We start from the raw sequence: 15,876 nt of genomic DNA, 5'->3' as shown, positions 1-15,876 counted from the left end.
CCATGGTCACACCCTTTCATAATGATCTTTTTTCCTACCTTGTATATAGTAGGATTAGGGTTTTTTTTACATTTGTAAGAAAACAAACACACAATATGTTTATTATGAATTTATATATCATAAAATATTTATACAAAAACCATATTAAAACCATTAGAATTAGAAAACAGCAAAACTGCTTTATTATGCATAATATTTGTTATATTCAGTTTTTAATACTTTGGCACAAAAATTTGGACACCTAAAATGGCTCATTTGTATATTGTTTCTAACATAGGAAGCAGAAATACAGACAGGTTCTTATGGTAAAGCTATAGCACATTAACAAATTCAAAACCACTGTCCCTCACATGCCATGATCCCACATGATTTGCTGGGGCTGCATGACATCACAGGCCTGCTGACCTCTTCACTAGCTATCGTTTACACTAGCGAACTTCATCCATAATAATGAGCACGCACAATCAAGCAGTGTGCATAGTAAATTAAACAGAAGTGGGAATGGAGCAAAATGTGGGTCTGGGTTATAAATACAATACAATTCATCTATTGATTTAGAGTTTGATAGCACATAAATAATACTTCTGCTCTGTGTAACACGCCCATACATACCAGAATATGCCGCCGGCCTGCTTAACGTCCATTTTCCATTACAAATGTTTATCGCTGCCATTTTTCTTCCTTACTAACTGCTGATAAATGTTCCATTTTAGCCCGTTCCATCTCTGGGTCTATCTATCATGTAGAAGTCATGCTCAAGCACCTCCCTGTAGATCTGAACATACGTGGAGGTTGTCTTCATTCTAGGAAGGATGTGTATGGCCGTGAATTCATCTCTGGTTAGACACCGTTTACCTCCAGCAGCCCTCACTTGATTTATGAAGCCAAGAGCAAAAGCATAACAGCAAGTGCCGAACTCCCTCTCTTCGTGAAATCTGTAAAATACATATTTTAAACTGATATTAATGACTATACTTTGTTTGCCATTTTTATAAGCACATAGGAATTCTTTGGTTTTCACATAGCCCTTCTCGCTATGTGACACAAACAGCTTAGAGTGAAGCTTGACATTGCGATAGTGTTATGGATTGCGTCCGGGAAAGCAGCACAGACGTAGTGAATTTGGGTAAACAGGGATTCATTTAGAAATTACCAAAACCACAGGACAAAACGCAAGCACGAGCGTCAATGACCAGACAGGGGTAAGACGGACACGGAAGCACTAAATTCAAGAACCAATTAACAATGACTAGAAACAGCTGAGAACACCGGGATTCCACATGAGGTAAGAAGGGTGCGTGGCACACAGGAGGACTGGACGAGCAGGTCATGACACATAGCCAGTTTTCTGACAGCCCTGGAGCAGTATTCAGTGGTAAGGACCTTGCATAATGGCTCAAAATCAGTATGATTACTCCGTCGACCATGGGACTCCTAACCCACACAGTCATCTCCTACTAATACAGCAGATCACTTAGACATTCTTAATTAATAGTCCTTTTTTGTGTGCTTTATAAACCACACAGTCAAAACATGCACATGACATTGTGTTGGCTGTGTTATGCCAAGGTACTGTCTTTAGTTTCAAACTGTCATTATCATATGCAGGGTGCCATCTTCTGAATGGCACATCTTACAGGTGGGTGCCAACTTAGCAAACCACTGGCTTGCTACCAAAGTATCAAATTGCAATAGGAGAAATAATTTTAGGGTATAATCAGAATTTGTTTGGGAAACAAAAGAGATGAATGAGAAAGTAAAGTTTTGGCACTTGAGTCCAGTCTTGAGTCAGACTCGGCTCAGTCGTGACTCAGACTCGAACACCAGTGACTCGAAAAACCTTCCTGAGTCGATACAAATCCGTAGCATATTCCTACAACCTGTATGCAACCATATAGCCTCCTGCTGCATTTCTTATCTTATATTATTATCCAACATTGTGCCCCCACCCATCCAATTAAATTACATTGTCCTCATGTCTGGTTCCAGAACCGATTCTAAATATGTCCAGCAGGATACAGTCATGTCATGTCAGACTTGCCTCCCCCTGGGACTCAGTATTGATTCAAACTCTAGTTGTTAAAGCTACGCTCTTGATCCAGATGTGAGTACGGTGGACTTAAACACAGCGTTAGGAAAAAGTGACTGCACACATCAGCACTGCAGACAGGTAACCTTTAGGTGTGCTGATTCCGGTACCTCTCAGGCGGCCACATGTCTGACAAGGCAAAGTGCTCCAGCTCTCGGTCCCACAGGCTCACGGCACTGGCTGCACCTGGGTGGACCAGCCGGACAGCTACACACTGTTCCCATCCAGTCTCATCTCTTCTGACGCCTTTCATGGTGTAGTTATAGACCACGCCTGTACACAACATAAAAACCTTTAGACAAAGTTCTCCAGTTGTCTTGCTTTTTATTGGTCAGTGCTTGTATCTGACAGGGTGTTTTCTGGAAAGGTCTGAGGGTGACAGTGACCCCAATCAGGATAAGCAGTTACAGAAAAATGGAAGGATGGATGCTTATACCAAGTGACAACTCTGGCACGGAAAGCCTGGTGGGCACGATAAACTCTGTATGGACAGCATCTGACTCCTTAATAAAGCTACACAAAAACCTGCAATTAAACTAAATTTTACTTTTATTAAATTGTGTACTTGATTCGTTATTGCCTTTTGCTATTAGTAGTGGCTAATATATCTGTGATGACTAACAATTGATACCATAAGTAACTTTTAATAAACAGTGTAATGTACAGTATGTCATTCTAAGAGAAGACGGCACACTTATCCTGAGAATGTCAACATTGTCAGTTTTTTCTGGATACATCTCAGTAATTTCATAATCTAAAACAAATTAATAAGATGAAACTGTCCACAAAACTGTCCTCAAGCTTATACTATTAACCTTCTAATTACCTCATCAAAATACCATATACATTGCTCTAAATATACCGGTTGCAAGCCATTATTCACAGTCCTTGAAGCAAATTTGGAAAGTTACTTAGAGTCACTTACAAGTCGTAAAAATTGACATGTAGGACTTTATCCTTTGGTGTGATTTCCATATATATCGCCTGAAAATGTTATGTAAATAGTTACAGTATGCATAGGAATTTTTGTATATTAACATATAATTCTAATGGGTGACATTGCTTTTTTCCCTGTCCTTCGAGCACTCTTCTTTGATGGTCGTATTTATCTCCTGTACATGAAGATGATTACTGTATTTTATTTGTAAATATGTTGTTGCCAGGACGATTATTGGAAGTATCGGACTCGCACTGCGCTACCGTATAATTGTTACGCTGAATTATTGATCATGTCGTGCTCTACTCCATACTATATAGGCTACTACGTCTGGGGGTGCCAAGGCCCCACCGGCTTCTAACGTAGAGACGCCCCTGAATCTATTTAGAAAGCTAGGCCTAGCTAGTTCCCCGTCCCCATTATTGAACACTATAATGTGTACAGTTATTAGATTGAATTTTGCCGTAATATTAATTAAATAAATTAGATATATCTGGGAAGATATATTTCAGTGCAAAGTACCTTTAGAATTTGTTATTCCCACATGCAGCTCCGAGTTGTCCCGCTCGCTGTGAATCAACAAAGTAGGGTTATGTAGATAACATAAATGATCTAGCAGTTTCGTGTTATGTTTACCTTGTTTTTATACTTAATTGTTTGATTATGAACCGCAAGAGAACGCACTGCCAGGGCAGGACTGGGACTAATCGTCTATGGACTTTGGGGCTCTCCACCCCCCCACGAGAATTTTGCCGAGCAGGGGGTCCCCAAGTGGCCAGTCCAGCCCTTTGCACTGCATTTGTCTTGGAAGGAAAAAGTTTGATGTTCATTATTAGTAGTAGCCTAATACAAATAATTTAAAGTATGCTGAAATACAGCATTAGTCATTTAAATGAAATCTTCCGTGTCCTTCTATTTTGCAGAACATACCTGATATATAATGGTCCATGCATGGACCCAATAGTAAGCGCATACGGAATCGCATGTCCATTATCAAAAGGGGTTCGAATGCTGACAGGAGCGTCCAACAGACTGAACCGTAAACGACTGTTACAAAGAGGACAATGCGGCGAAGATGATCTTCCAGCAGAATCGACAAATCCGCCACTGTCGCTGTTGTGAAAAGAAAAGCAATATATGTATTTATCGCAGTGGCTAAATCTAATTATGCTTCTGTCCATTTGTCAACAACGTTAATAAATGCTAGAGGTTTAACTACCGCTGTGGGCGAGGCCAGATTTCCGACTGCACCGGACTGTGATTGATAGTTTCCGAGTCATGCTGATATTGTACGAGGGGCATAAACTTAAAATCTTTGACTAGAACTTTACTTCTTGTTGAAACGGATACTGCATACATGATGCATATGTACAGAATGTATATGCTTTGAAAGAACATTTTTTACAAATAAACACACCTTGATTTTTTTATTATTATTTTAGCAGAAACCGATATTTAAGTTAACTTTATGTAATCTTGGCGTCTGGTCTAGAGATTTTCACAGGGGCATATTTATTTAACATTTAAATTGAATGCAGTGACTAATTATGTTTGTAAATGAAGTCCAGGACTAAAATCAATGTATCCGGAACCATTAGTGTGTAGCTTCGTGTTGTTAGGGTGTTTAAGATTGCACGTAAAAATGGCTATAGCGAGGGACAGTAAGTGCGACTAGATGCAGGTGCACCTCTCTCCGAATTAGTGTTATGTTCGCGAACTATCCGATTGTTTTCAACGGCTCAATTGATACGAACGAGAGCAGTTCTTTTTACGACGGTGCCCAAATTTCACTGTCTGTACTAAATCCAGTCCACTCCTTTACGTGAAAAGTGACAGCCAGCCAGTCATATAGTTAGACGTTGGCGCGTTACGTACCTTAAAGTCAGAATGAGCAGAATGGCAATACAAATTCTTTTAACATTAAATGTTGCATAAATTACATTAAAAGCAAGACCAGTTCATTTACATACTACTTCATACAGAGGGTAAATTCATAAATATATATTTACTGACAAGGATATGACGTCACCTCATTTAGACCCTGTGTTTACAATGCATATCATTGCCATTGTCTTGTGATATGAGTAATTTAGAGCTGCTAATCCTAGTTCACACGTGCGAAATGAAATTTTGCGAAATGATCCTTATTTGTTAGGAAATATTGATTGAGCCTAGATATACATTTATATACATATAAATGAATTTCCGCGAAGTAGGATTCTTTATTTCTGTATTATTCGGCTGCAACTGGCGTTGAAGGATTTGCGGGGGTGCTCGAATACATAGGCCTACAGTCCCTACGTACAGTAATTTTAATTTTAATTGTAATACAGAAGTGTATAATTGACTCAGACAACCGAGCGCGCGCTGTATCATTTTCACTGTCTATCAACTTTTTAATGAATAGAGTGAAGCCGCGAAAGTCGAAGCGGGAGATGTCGAAGGACGACTGCATGTATACTAACAGTTGCAAGGCAAAGGTCGATATTTTCATCGAATATGTGTGAAATGGATTAGATTACCTTTAGCTATATCGTTTAATTAGTGAACAATACAATAATAGCCTAGTACAAAATAGTATTCAGATTAATTTATATAAGTTCATTATTCGGTTTTATCAACATCAAGGTCTTTAGCAGGCAACAAATACTGGCACTTGGTAGAGCAGCCACGAAGATCCTTGAAAATTCCACAAAATAATATCACAATTGTTCCGAATATGTTATTTGTTGTGCTTATTAATAGATATGAAAGCTGGACAATGAGGAGCTAGGACCACAAGAACATTATATTGTCGTCTTTGAACTGGGATACATTTCAGAATACTCACTGCAAGGAAAACAAACAAGTACATTTTTAGCCAAGTCATGCCTGGAATGTTGTTTGAAAACCTAATGACTAATGTCTAAAGCTATCTGACAGCTTGCAACAAGATGGATGTCCTTAATCGTCACAACAATGAACGTGCCACTCGAAAACCCGAAGACGCATGCAGAAAGAAGACAGGACGTCGCTTAGCAGGGCATTCGATCAGTGTCTCTCAGCAGTCTAGGAAGTCGAATAACCGATTATGTTTTTATTTGCCATTGCATTTGTTAACTGGGCACAATGAAATGTGTTTTCTGATATTCCATCCGTGTAGACATTGTTAAAATAAATTACTACAAAATATTACTATTACAAAAGTCAGGATACGTATGTGAACTCGGTATTCAGTTCCAGATATGACTTAGTCATTCGTTATCATTCAGCGAGAAAAGAAAAATTCAGGAACGCTAGGATCGAATATTGTTATTTGATGGTTTAGGGATACCGTTATGTCTGTATAGCCTATATTTAATATTCTGATAGCTATCAGTAACCTGCATTTTACATAAAGCTGTCAAGGACTGTATTTAAATGAAAATCACTACCCGGAGTGGTTTGGCACGTTATTATAGTTTTTGGTTTAGTGTACTTTTTCACATATCGAATTATTCTACTTTTCCTGAAACATTCTAATATGTCTAACTATTGAGCTAATTCACGCCAATATACCGAATAGCTGTTTAGCTTATTAAGAACTGAGAGTAGAATATGACAGACTTTCTGTAAACTAAATAATTAAGAAAATACCTAAATGTAATAAATCAGCATACAGTGCATCACCATTTATTTATTTACAAGATGCGCCGTCGAGTATAATTGAAGCATACATAAATTATGAGCCTTCCCTGTACTGTAAGTCGCGTCAGATAAATGAGTACAGGTCGTCGTCGACTTATGACCATTGCGACTTACGACTGATCGACTTTGCGACTGTTCCGAGACCGCCACTACTGCGCTGACTTTGGCAGGACGAATGTTACCTGGAGTGTATGACAGCTTCTGCCCCAACTGCCGGCAGCAACGAACTAAGAAGACGATGATAGTTTTAAAAACACCAAACAATAGATCTTAAAGATGATTTACTTTTCTTATACTGTATACTATACATATGATCAGGGGTGCAAATAATTAGTAAGCATTCACCGTATAAAGTAATACGTGCAGCAATTTCTTGACGAGGCAGTGCAAATGTACGTCTGTTTATTTTATGTGCTTTCACACTGTTGTGACAAAAAATTACCGTGTATTCTAATCTTTATGTGGCTAATTTGTAATTCTTTCGCGGTATAAAGGCGAAAATGCACAATGATTTATTGTCATAGCGCAAATGCACATAAAATAAAAACACATTTGCGCTGCTACGACAGCGCATATCGATATATAGTGCATGCGTACTTGCGTGCCAGTTATGTGCACCCGGCCTATGATTTTTGCAGATAAAATAAAGGGCCGACTTAAGGACCGGTCAGTCGGAACCGACCACGGTCGTAAATGGACGACGGCCTGTAAATGAATGAAGGGCGATGGACTTTGTTGTCTTACTGGACACGCGGTTACTAGGCAGTTACATCATACCACAGGGACCAATGAAAAGACGGGTCAGCAAGCCCGCCAATGAGAAGCCAGTGAGAGGCCTGGAGGAGGTCACGTTTGCACGAGCAGTTCGAGGTCCTGCGCAGGACCTGCTACAAACCTCGGAAGAGGGGAAATGTCCACAAAAGAAGTAACCTGCAGGTGATTTTGGAAATAAAATATTACTCGTTTGTTCTGTTTGGTGTATTAAAACTTCATTAACAAGTTTCTTTTGACGACTGTCTAATATAGAGCTTTTACTGTCTTAAAGTAAAATGCCGTATCACTAGATAGCTTTGCTAGCTCAATAATCTCTGTAGCTAGCTCTCATTTTAGTAGACAGTGGCTGGCTGGCTTATATAGCACACTAATGCAGTTAATTAAATGTACTTTACTTCAGTGTGTTCGACATCGCTAGTTTTTCTCGTTTGATTTCGATGTCTAGGTTATCTAGGTGCATCTACTTTGCTAGCATATTGCTAACGGATCTGCGCGGTTTGCCGTAACAGATCAATAACATTTGCATACGCTGTCCAGACAACAGCGTGATTTTTATATATCCAGTTTACGCTGGTATTTAAATGAACCAGTTGACGTGATTTATGCAGTTTTTTTGATGTCTGTGATATAAGTTCTGCATGGATTCTTTCGGAATCCCTAACCGCGGTCACACGTGTTGCCTTGTGACCAGGTATTTCCTGCATGGCGTTTGCCGAGAGGGCAGCAGGTGTATGTTCTCTCATGACTTGGCCACAAGCAAACCATCCACAATATGTAAATTCTTCCAGAAAGGCGTGTGTGCCTATGGTGATCGTTGCAGGTAAATCTTAGCATTTGTTTAAACGTACAAGTTTCCTTCATATTAAAATCTATCGCGTGATAATATTTTTATTTATTATATGTAGTCAAATATTATCCATATAGATGTGTGTTGTTTTATAATTTAATCATTGATACATTTTATGATGTGCCTCTTGATTAACTCTGAAATAAAATGTAATCATAGGAGCTGTGAGATTCGGTTAGAGATGTCCTCAGAAGAATGTCTTCCTGCATATAAGAGAACTCAAGCAAATCAGTGTGAATGACTTTTCTGTCAGGACATTAACATGGTTATTGTTATGTGACATAGGGGAAGTGAGCATGTTATCTGAAGGGCTAATTCATCACTCTGTAAGTTATCTTTTCCAGAATAATACATTTGACGATTTTTGTAGGTATGATCACATCAAGCCATCTGCTGGACGTGGAGGGGGTGCTCTGGGTGACCCAGCAAACAGGAGCAGTGGTGTAAGGGCCCCCATTCCAGGAAACGGTCCCCCTGCGGGCTCGGGCACGCGTGGCAAGAAGCCGCTGGTCCTGAGAGACAGGGGTGATTGAAGTTTCCTGAAACCACACCTGATTCTCAGTTATATGCGATTCACCTCTTAGTGTTCCTTAGCAAAAATACCGTGGGGCTGAACTTGGTATTTATTAGAAATGAAGAAATACTGTCATACACTGACACATTCATTTATACCTCTTTATGGCTGTATTGTTTACCTTTTTTTCGGTGACTGGACTGGAAATACTGCATTTTCATAGTAACAGTCTGCCACTAGGGGGCATTACAGTGTCATGGTACATAGGGGCTAAGCTACATCTGAATGGTCTCAAAATGAAGGTCTCAGAAAAATGCTTTGACTTTAACCTTGTGTTCTTCTTTAGTGTTTTACATTTCTGAACACTTCATTATTCTGTGTTTGTGTGTATGTGTGTGTGTGTCCATCCTGCAGCTCTGTGCCCCGAAGCCCGGGCAGTACGGGACGTACCTCGGCTTGCAGAGGCCCTCGAACCTGGGTCCTGGGAGTACGGTGACGAGGCTGCTCAGGCCAAGCCCCTCTCCTACCTGGATGCCGTCCGCACCGGCCTGGACGATTCTGCAAGTGGGGGGCCCTTCATCGATGCTCCACCCCTCTGCCCTTTTGCGGCCGCTGGCCAGTGTCACTATGGCAACAGCTGTTCCTATCTCCATGGAGACGTGTGTGAGATCTGCAGGCTGCAAGTGCTGCACCCTCATGATCCAGAGCAGAGGAGGGCACATGAGAAGGTGACCCAGGGGGACAGGGCCACTGTACTGCTGCTTTTATGGTGCTATTGCTGTATATGAATTTAAATATGCAGTCACAGCTCCAAATTCGTGAATTTGACATTCATGATTTTGGTTGTTCTTGAGCTGGCTGTGAACAATTAAATGGGAACATTTTTCATGCTATCTGAAAGACTGCACAAACTCGTCGATGACACAGAAGCCAAAAATATTGAAAATGATTTGGATCACATAAAATCATATAGTAAATATTTGTGTTTTTAGAATAAAAATTCTGGCAACTACACATCTTGGCTTGGGTACGCTGTGCATCTTTGTCTGTGTAACCTCACTTACTCACATCTTAGCTGTCTGTGATGGTGGAATCTGGCATTTCTTGTAGTAACTTCTAAGTGCTGCTGATTTTGTGTTTTTAATAATGGGTCCAACAATTATTCTCATATTTTCACATTTCGCAGGGATCTTCCACCCCTAACCCCTCGCAAATGTGAAGTGGAACTGTACATTATATATATTTATTGTTCCAGTATTATTTTTTCATGGCAGAATAGTTTAAATAATTAAAATACAGTTGTGATGTGGCACTGGGGCTTTTGTACTTGTGTTGAATGTCTGGTATAGTCCTGTGTTTATAGAAGAGTAAATTGAATATTGAAAATGGTGCATTTTGATGTCATCAGTTTTAATCACCTGTGACACAAACGCAGGGATGCATGACAGGGACGTATGGGTCACTTCCTGTCTGCCTCCTTAGATGTGCATGCTGGCATTCGAGGTGGATATGGAGAAGGCCTTCGCAGAGCAGCTCAGCCGGGACAAGGTGTGCGGCATCTGCATGGAGGTGGTGTACGACAAGGTCTCGGCCTCGGATCGCCGCTTCGGCATCCTGTCTAGCTGCTGCCACATCTACTGCCTCAACTGCATCCGGCAGTGGCGCTGCGTCAAGAATTTTGAGAACAAGATCGTCAAGTGAGTGGCGTGGGGCCATGACCCCTGACTGCCTGGGGGTCTGCCAGTCAGGGGTCTTTATCACAAGTTTGCAGATCTTGGTAGAGGAGGACTAACAGTGATAAATCCATACACTTTATAGCTTGGCCGATATTGTGTTGTGACTTCTAGTCTGATTTGTGTCTCCTGCCAAGGTCGTGCCCAGAGTGCCGGGTCGTGTCTGAGTTCGTCATCCCCAGTGCCTATTGGGTGGAGGACCAGGAGGAGAAGAACCGGCTGATTGAGGAGTTCAAATATGGAGTCAGGTCAGAGGGGGAGGGGCCAGCCATCATACACCAGTATATAGCATCAACTGTCTTCTTTCCGCTTATCCAGTACGTGGCCATGCTGTGCCTGAAACCTGCCAGTCAGTTGCCAGACCTGTTCACATGCACTATGGACAGTTTAGAGATGTGAGTTTGCGTGCATGTTTGTTTTTGGACTGTGGAAGGAAATCTGAGTCCCCAGAGGAAACGGTGCCACAAGGTCTCTCCGCGTGTAAACTCTACACACACAGGGTGGAGGCGGGATTCGAACCTACAGCCCTTTCACCTGCATTGCAAGGCAAAGATATATTTTATATCCAGACCTTTAGTTTCTGATTACGGCACCTGAAGCAGTTTGGTATCTCTGCAGACTCTTTCCTTGCCACACCTTTTAAGAGTGAAACTCGGTGTGGCGAAGTAGCCAGTAGGGAAGTTTCGTGAAATATTTTCCGAATAATGGAAGTTTAAGCACTGACCAGAGTAGGCAGTGTGTGTTGACTGATGGTTCCTATTTGGTGTGTATTGAGTGTCACCCTGTACCCTGTATGCACACACAGTTCACAAGTGGCAAACCCCTTAGATTATTAACAACAGGACCAAAAACGGGTGATTTTATTTTATTATTTCTCGTTGCATCTAATAATAATGAGGTTGCTTGATGCTTAATCCCAGAATCCTGGGTTTATGACTATTTAAAGAAAGTTAGGAGTTTATCCCTCTTTGTGTGTTACCTCCCTGCTACAAACCCCCAAGTGCTTCAATCTCACAGGTCAGTGGATATGTAGAGTATAATTATGGTTTTTGATGACATGCAATGTTTAGCATGTTAGCCGCATGTTTTTTTTCCTGTAAACCTTAACTCCCGTAAACACGCTGAACTGTGTTCATGAGGGACTGATTTGGCCTTTGCTTATCCAGCTAACATCAGCATCTGGTTTTGCGAGACGCCCCATAAAAAAAATGCATCGTTATAAGCCAAGTAAACACACACGTCCCCTCTGCAAACTGCACATGAATGGCTGGCTAAATGGCTAGTTAGTATTTCACTTAAGATATTGCTGTTACTTAAATCTTACAGAGTTTCACCCTCGTAATTTGCAGGTAGCTGGCTGCATTCCTTGTAACCTTGTCTGGCTTGTTTACCAGTAGCCATTTTGGTGTCACTGGGGTTGCGTGATTGTTGTTTTGGCCAACCCTACTCTAGTGTCTATCCCAAAAATAGCCAATTACTGACACTCTGGCATGGCATGGGGGAGTTGCTATATAACTTGGGGAGTTTTGCTGATCTTGGTTGGTGATTTTTGTAAGCTTTAGCCTGTGGGGCAGTGCTAGCCTGGGGGAGTGTGGCCAGCTCTGCCCAAGGTTAGCGTTGCTGTTCAGTGGCCCAACAGAAATAGAAACTCAAAGGTCAGCAAGCTGCTCCCCTTATTGGTAGCAGCACCGTTCCTGCCTGCCTTCTCCCTCCCCTCCCCCACACACCCCTGCTTACCTTTGAAGAGCCTTTGATTCCATCCATGTGCAGGGAAATCCGCTTTAAAGTGAAGTTGAGCGTGCCACCTTCCTGGCTGCCCCCCGCCGTTAGCGTCCACATCTCTGTGTTGTGGGGGGAGAGACGTCTCACCGGCTGCCAAGCCAATCAGGCTTCAGCTTCCCTGCCGTCTGTGATGTGGTGCTCTGGCCTTCAGACCGTGAACCGTCCCTTAAATCTGAGGTCCGCAGGCATTTGATCTCACCTTCCCCTGTTTACATTCGTTCCGTGTGCCTCACTTGGTGAGTCAGAGTTCCCTAATGAGAGATTTAATGCCTCGTTTTTCAAGTTGCCGTCGTCACGCGCCCGTAGTTTGTCTGTCCCCTGGTAATGGGAACGCATCCGTCGTAGCCAGCTTCACTTCAGTTACTGAAGGTATTTTTTCTGTGTGTGGCTCAGTGGGTTAGGATACATTGCCTGTGATCAGAAGGTTGTTGGTTCAAACCCCTGGATCAGCAGAATGACTTCGTCATTGGGCCTCTGAGCAATTGCCCCAGGGACTGTCTGATCCTGCTTCCTTAAAAAAGTACATTACCTTGGATGAAAGTGTCTGCTAAATGAGTAAGTAAGTAAATACATATATTACACTGTCTCAGCAAGGTGATACTGCATACAGAAAATGCATCCCCCAAGACTCACAAGCCTCTCTGATGCCATGCAAGACAGTCCTGCTGCTTTATGAAGGAAACTCTGCTTGCATAATTCTATCTTTTCTGCTGTGATCAGGTCATTTCACTTGTCGATTGTTCTAATAAATGTTCTGACTTGGGCTGCTTAGGACCCAGTCACACCTCTGTTTCCTTGTCTGACATCCTCCGATTGCTCTTCTGCTCTCGTTGTCTCCTGCAGTAAGAAGGCCTGTAAGTACTTCGACCAGGGCCGAGGGACGTGCCCCTTTGGGGCGAAGTGTTTGTATATGCACGCCTACCCCGACGGGACGCGGGCCGAGGCCGACAAGCCGCGCAAGCAGCTGGGGTCCGAGGGAAACGTGCGGGTAAGTGCCTCCCTCCGTACTCAGGTTCCCTGTTTGAATTGCTCTGGAGAACCTGACTGTGGGACGGAGTGTACAAAGCCTGAAAGACGAGGTCCATTTGTCCAGGCCTTTGCATGTTTACACTGAAAACAATGCCCCCTATTCATTTCCTCCCGAGCCTCTTACACACACACACTGAAATGAATATTCATGATTAATGGAAGGCAGCTTTTCCCAGAGAACTTCCACTTTGCGGCCGGTAGAGTCCAGCTCTTGATGCATAGCTTAGCTAGTGAGCAGTTTTCTTTTATTTTTCCTCTCACGGCATAATCGGGTCCATCTCGCCTCTATATTAAGTTGTTCTGATGAAGGAGCTGCAGTTTGGTGTCTTTCACTGGCTGCTTTTTTAAAAGCGTGTATTCCCGGCATGTTTGTAAGTGTTTTCGGGTCCGACCCGCAGTTCCTGAACTCGGTGCGGCTCTGGGACTTCATCGAGGAACGGGAGCAGAGAGGAGCACGACAGTACGACGGCGAGGTCAGCGAGCTGGGGGAACTATTCATGCAGCTGTCGGGGGCCGGGCACGAGGGCACACCCCACTGAATAGGGCCACCTGCAGGACCCCCGCGGTATGAGAAGAGGCAGCACTGGGCAGTAATCGTGTGTTCTGTTCACCCTTTCATGTTGAAACCTTTTAGAGGGTTTTATTTTTAAAGATTCCTGGGGAACAGAAATGCTCTTGTGCAAAGTAGTAGTAATATTTCTCCTAGAGAACGCAGTTTTTTCTTAAAGTGTCCCAAACACTAGCCAGATTTGAAATGCCAATAAAACTGTGCCGATGGGAATCTGGACAGGAAGTCCTCCTATATTGGGGAAGATCTTGTTCATGTACTTTGAGGGATGTCACCTAGCCTGCAGGGAGGGTGGAGTGGCTCATTGGTTTACCAAATAAAAAAGTTTTGCTAAAGGAAAAAAAAAAAATCTACTAAATAAATAAATGTATAAAAAAAGAATAATGGCAACCTAGCGTGGCTGAGGAGCTTTGCATAAGTGCATCATCCCTTCAGAAGGAACGCTGCGTTGCCGCCGTCTCATTTACAAGATGGAAGCGAAGGTCTGCTGTTCAGCTCCCTCTGTGTGTGTCCATAAGCGAAACGGGCCTCGGAGCCCACAGGCCAGGTCATGTCCCTCCCGCTCTCCCCGGCTTCTCTCTCAGCTCCCTGCGGGTCGAACCAGGCCGTGACCGCCGGCACACATTAATACCGCCCGTGCTTCAGAGCCCCACTCCCTTTACCGTTACTTATGGGACTGCTTGTGTGATATCAGTCTGTGCAGAGTCTGAAATGCAGTTTTTAACCACACTCTCAGTAAGACTTAAGAACTTTATAGATATCTGTAGTATTCTACTGTATGATGTCTTGTACTGTAAACGAGGGACATTATTGAGAGCTACATTTTTAAGGTAGATGTTCACTCTATATTTGCTAAGTATTTCTAAATACTATAAATTATTGACATGGACATAAAATGTTTTTTTTTTCCTTTCTGTACTTGTTATACACTCATATTTGTATTAAAACATGAATGGAATCATAAAAATATATCAGAAACCCAGAGTATGAACCAATTACAGTGGTAACCTGTGTGTAGACCTATAAGCCATGATCTCAGGTCATTAGAGGCTGTACCTTGCTTCATACTTTCAACAAATAAAATGGCTAAAATTCTCTGGTTAGTGGTGGCCGTTTTCTTTTAAATGGATGTTCTTGATCTGGTAGAGGGTTAGTAGGAGTAACTGTGAAAACATACATTAAAATTCACCAGGCAAGTTAAATATATCAGATTGGTGTCAAGTATTTAGGTGATCAGCATCTTCCAAAGTGTTAAATTTATCCATTGAAAGCTGCATGTAGGAAACTGAAAGTTGGGTGTAAATGTTTTCATGCTTTGCACCCTCTCCCTGGTCTTCGCATTGCTGAATCATCGTTCATAATGTTAATTTCGTCAGACTGTGCCTCGCGGTCAAAGAGCACAAGTCCAAGGGTCACAGATTACTTATGGATGACTGCCGTCTCCCATATAAGGCGGCTTCTTACGTTACGGGACGCGGGGTCGTGCTTAAGGTGCATGGCTACCTTCCCTTGAATAGAAGGGGTGGGTGCAAGCCCAAGTGAATACAGATACGAGTAGAACGGAAACACCAGGCCCATACCAGATGTGCACTTTACTATCAGACTCCGGCACTGGAGGTGATTTTGTTCTGCTTAATCTGTACGAATTGGTCACAAATGGATCCAGTGAGGATTGGGCCTTTCTGCGTGTGATCAGAAGGTTGCCGGTTTGAAGCTCGTGCTTTGAAGAGTAGCCATATCTACGTTGGGCGCTTGACCAAGGTCCTTAACCTCCTGAAAATTGCTTCAGGGGTGCAGGATGGAGAGCTATACCTACAGTCAGACCCCAAATTTCACTAGCACATTCCAGTGTACCTGTTCTCATAAAAATGGCAAAAAACTGTTAATGTTAAGATGAGTTGAGTTTCTGCACCTCAAAAACAATGACGTTCCTATGG

The 15,876-nt window shown here is 42.4% G+C and overlaps 2 protein-coding genes across 2 annotated transcripts; one reads left to right on the top strand and one right to left on the bottom strand.

Annotated features, from left to right (window-relative positions):
* Nucleotides 1-98: 98 nt before the first annotated feature.
* Nucleotides 99-4,320, bottom strand: mkrn2os.1 (MKRN2 opposite strand, tandem duplicate 1). Its single transcript, XM_023799576.2, has 4 exons — nt 3,957-4,320; nt 3,549-3,595; nt 2,200-2,362; nt 99-935 (listed from the first exon to the last, which is right to left on the bottom strand). The coding sequence occupies exons 1-4, from the start codon at nt 4,205-4,207 to the stop codon at nt 710-712; spliced, it is 687 nt and encodes a 228-aa protein (XP_023655344.2). The 5' UTR covers nt 4,208-4,320; the 3' UTR covers nt 99-709.
* A 3,187-nt stretch (nt 4,321-7,507) lies between these two features.
* mkrn2 (makorin, ring finger protein, 2) lies at nt 7,508-15,034 on the top strand. The gene is made up of 8 exons (XM_072715546.1): nt 7,508-7,628; nt 8,158-8,286; nt 8,684-8,838; nt 9,242-9,555; nt 10,310-10,524; nt 10,698-10,808; nt 13,186-13,330; nt 13,770-15,034. The coding sequence occupies exons 1-8, from the start codon at nt 7,603-7,605 to the stop codon at nt 13,908-13,910; spliced, it is 1,236 nt and encodes a 411-aa protein (XP_072571647.1). The 5' UTR covers nt 7,508-7,602; the 3' UTR covers nt 13,911-15,034.
* Nucleotides 15,035-15,876: the final 842 nt, after the last annotated feature.

Source organism: Paramormyrops kingsleyae, chromosome 8 (genome assembly GCF_048594095.1).
Source record: "Paramormyrops kingsleyae isolate MSU_618 chromosome 8, PKINGS_0.4, whole genome shotgun sequence".
Lineage (NCBI taxonomy): Eukaryota > Metazoa > Chordata > Actinopteri > Osteoglossiformes > Mormyridae > Paramormyrops > Paramormyrops kingsleyae.
This window is presented reverse-complemented; position numbering and strand designations above follow the sequence as displayed.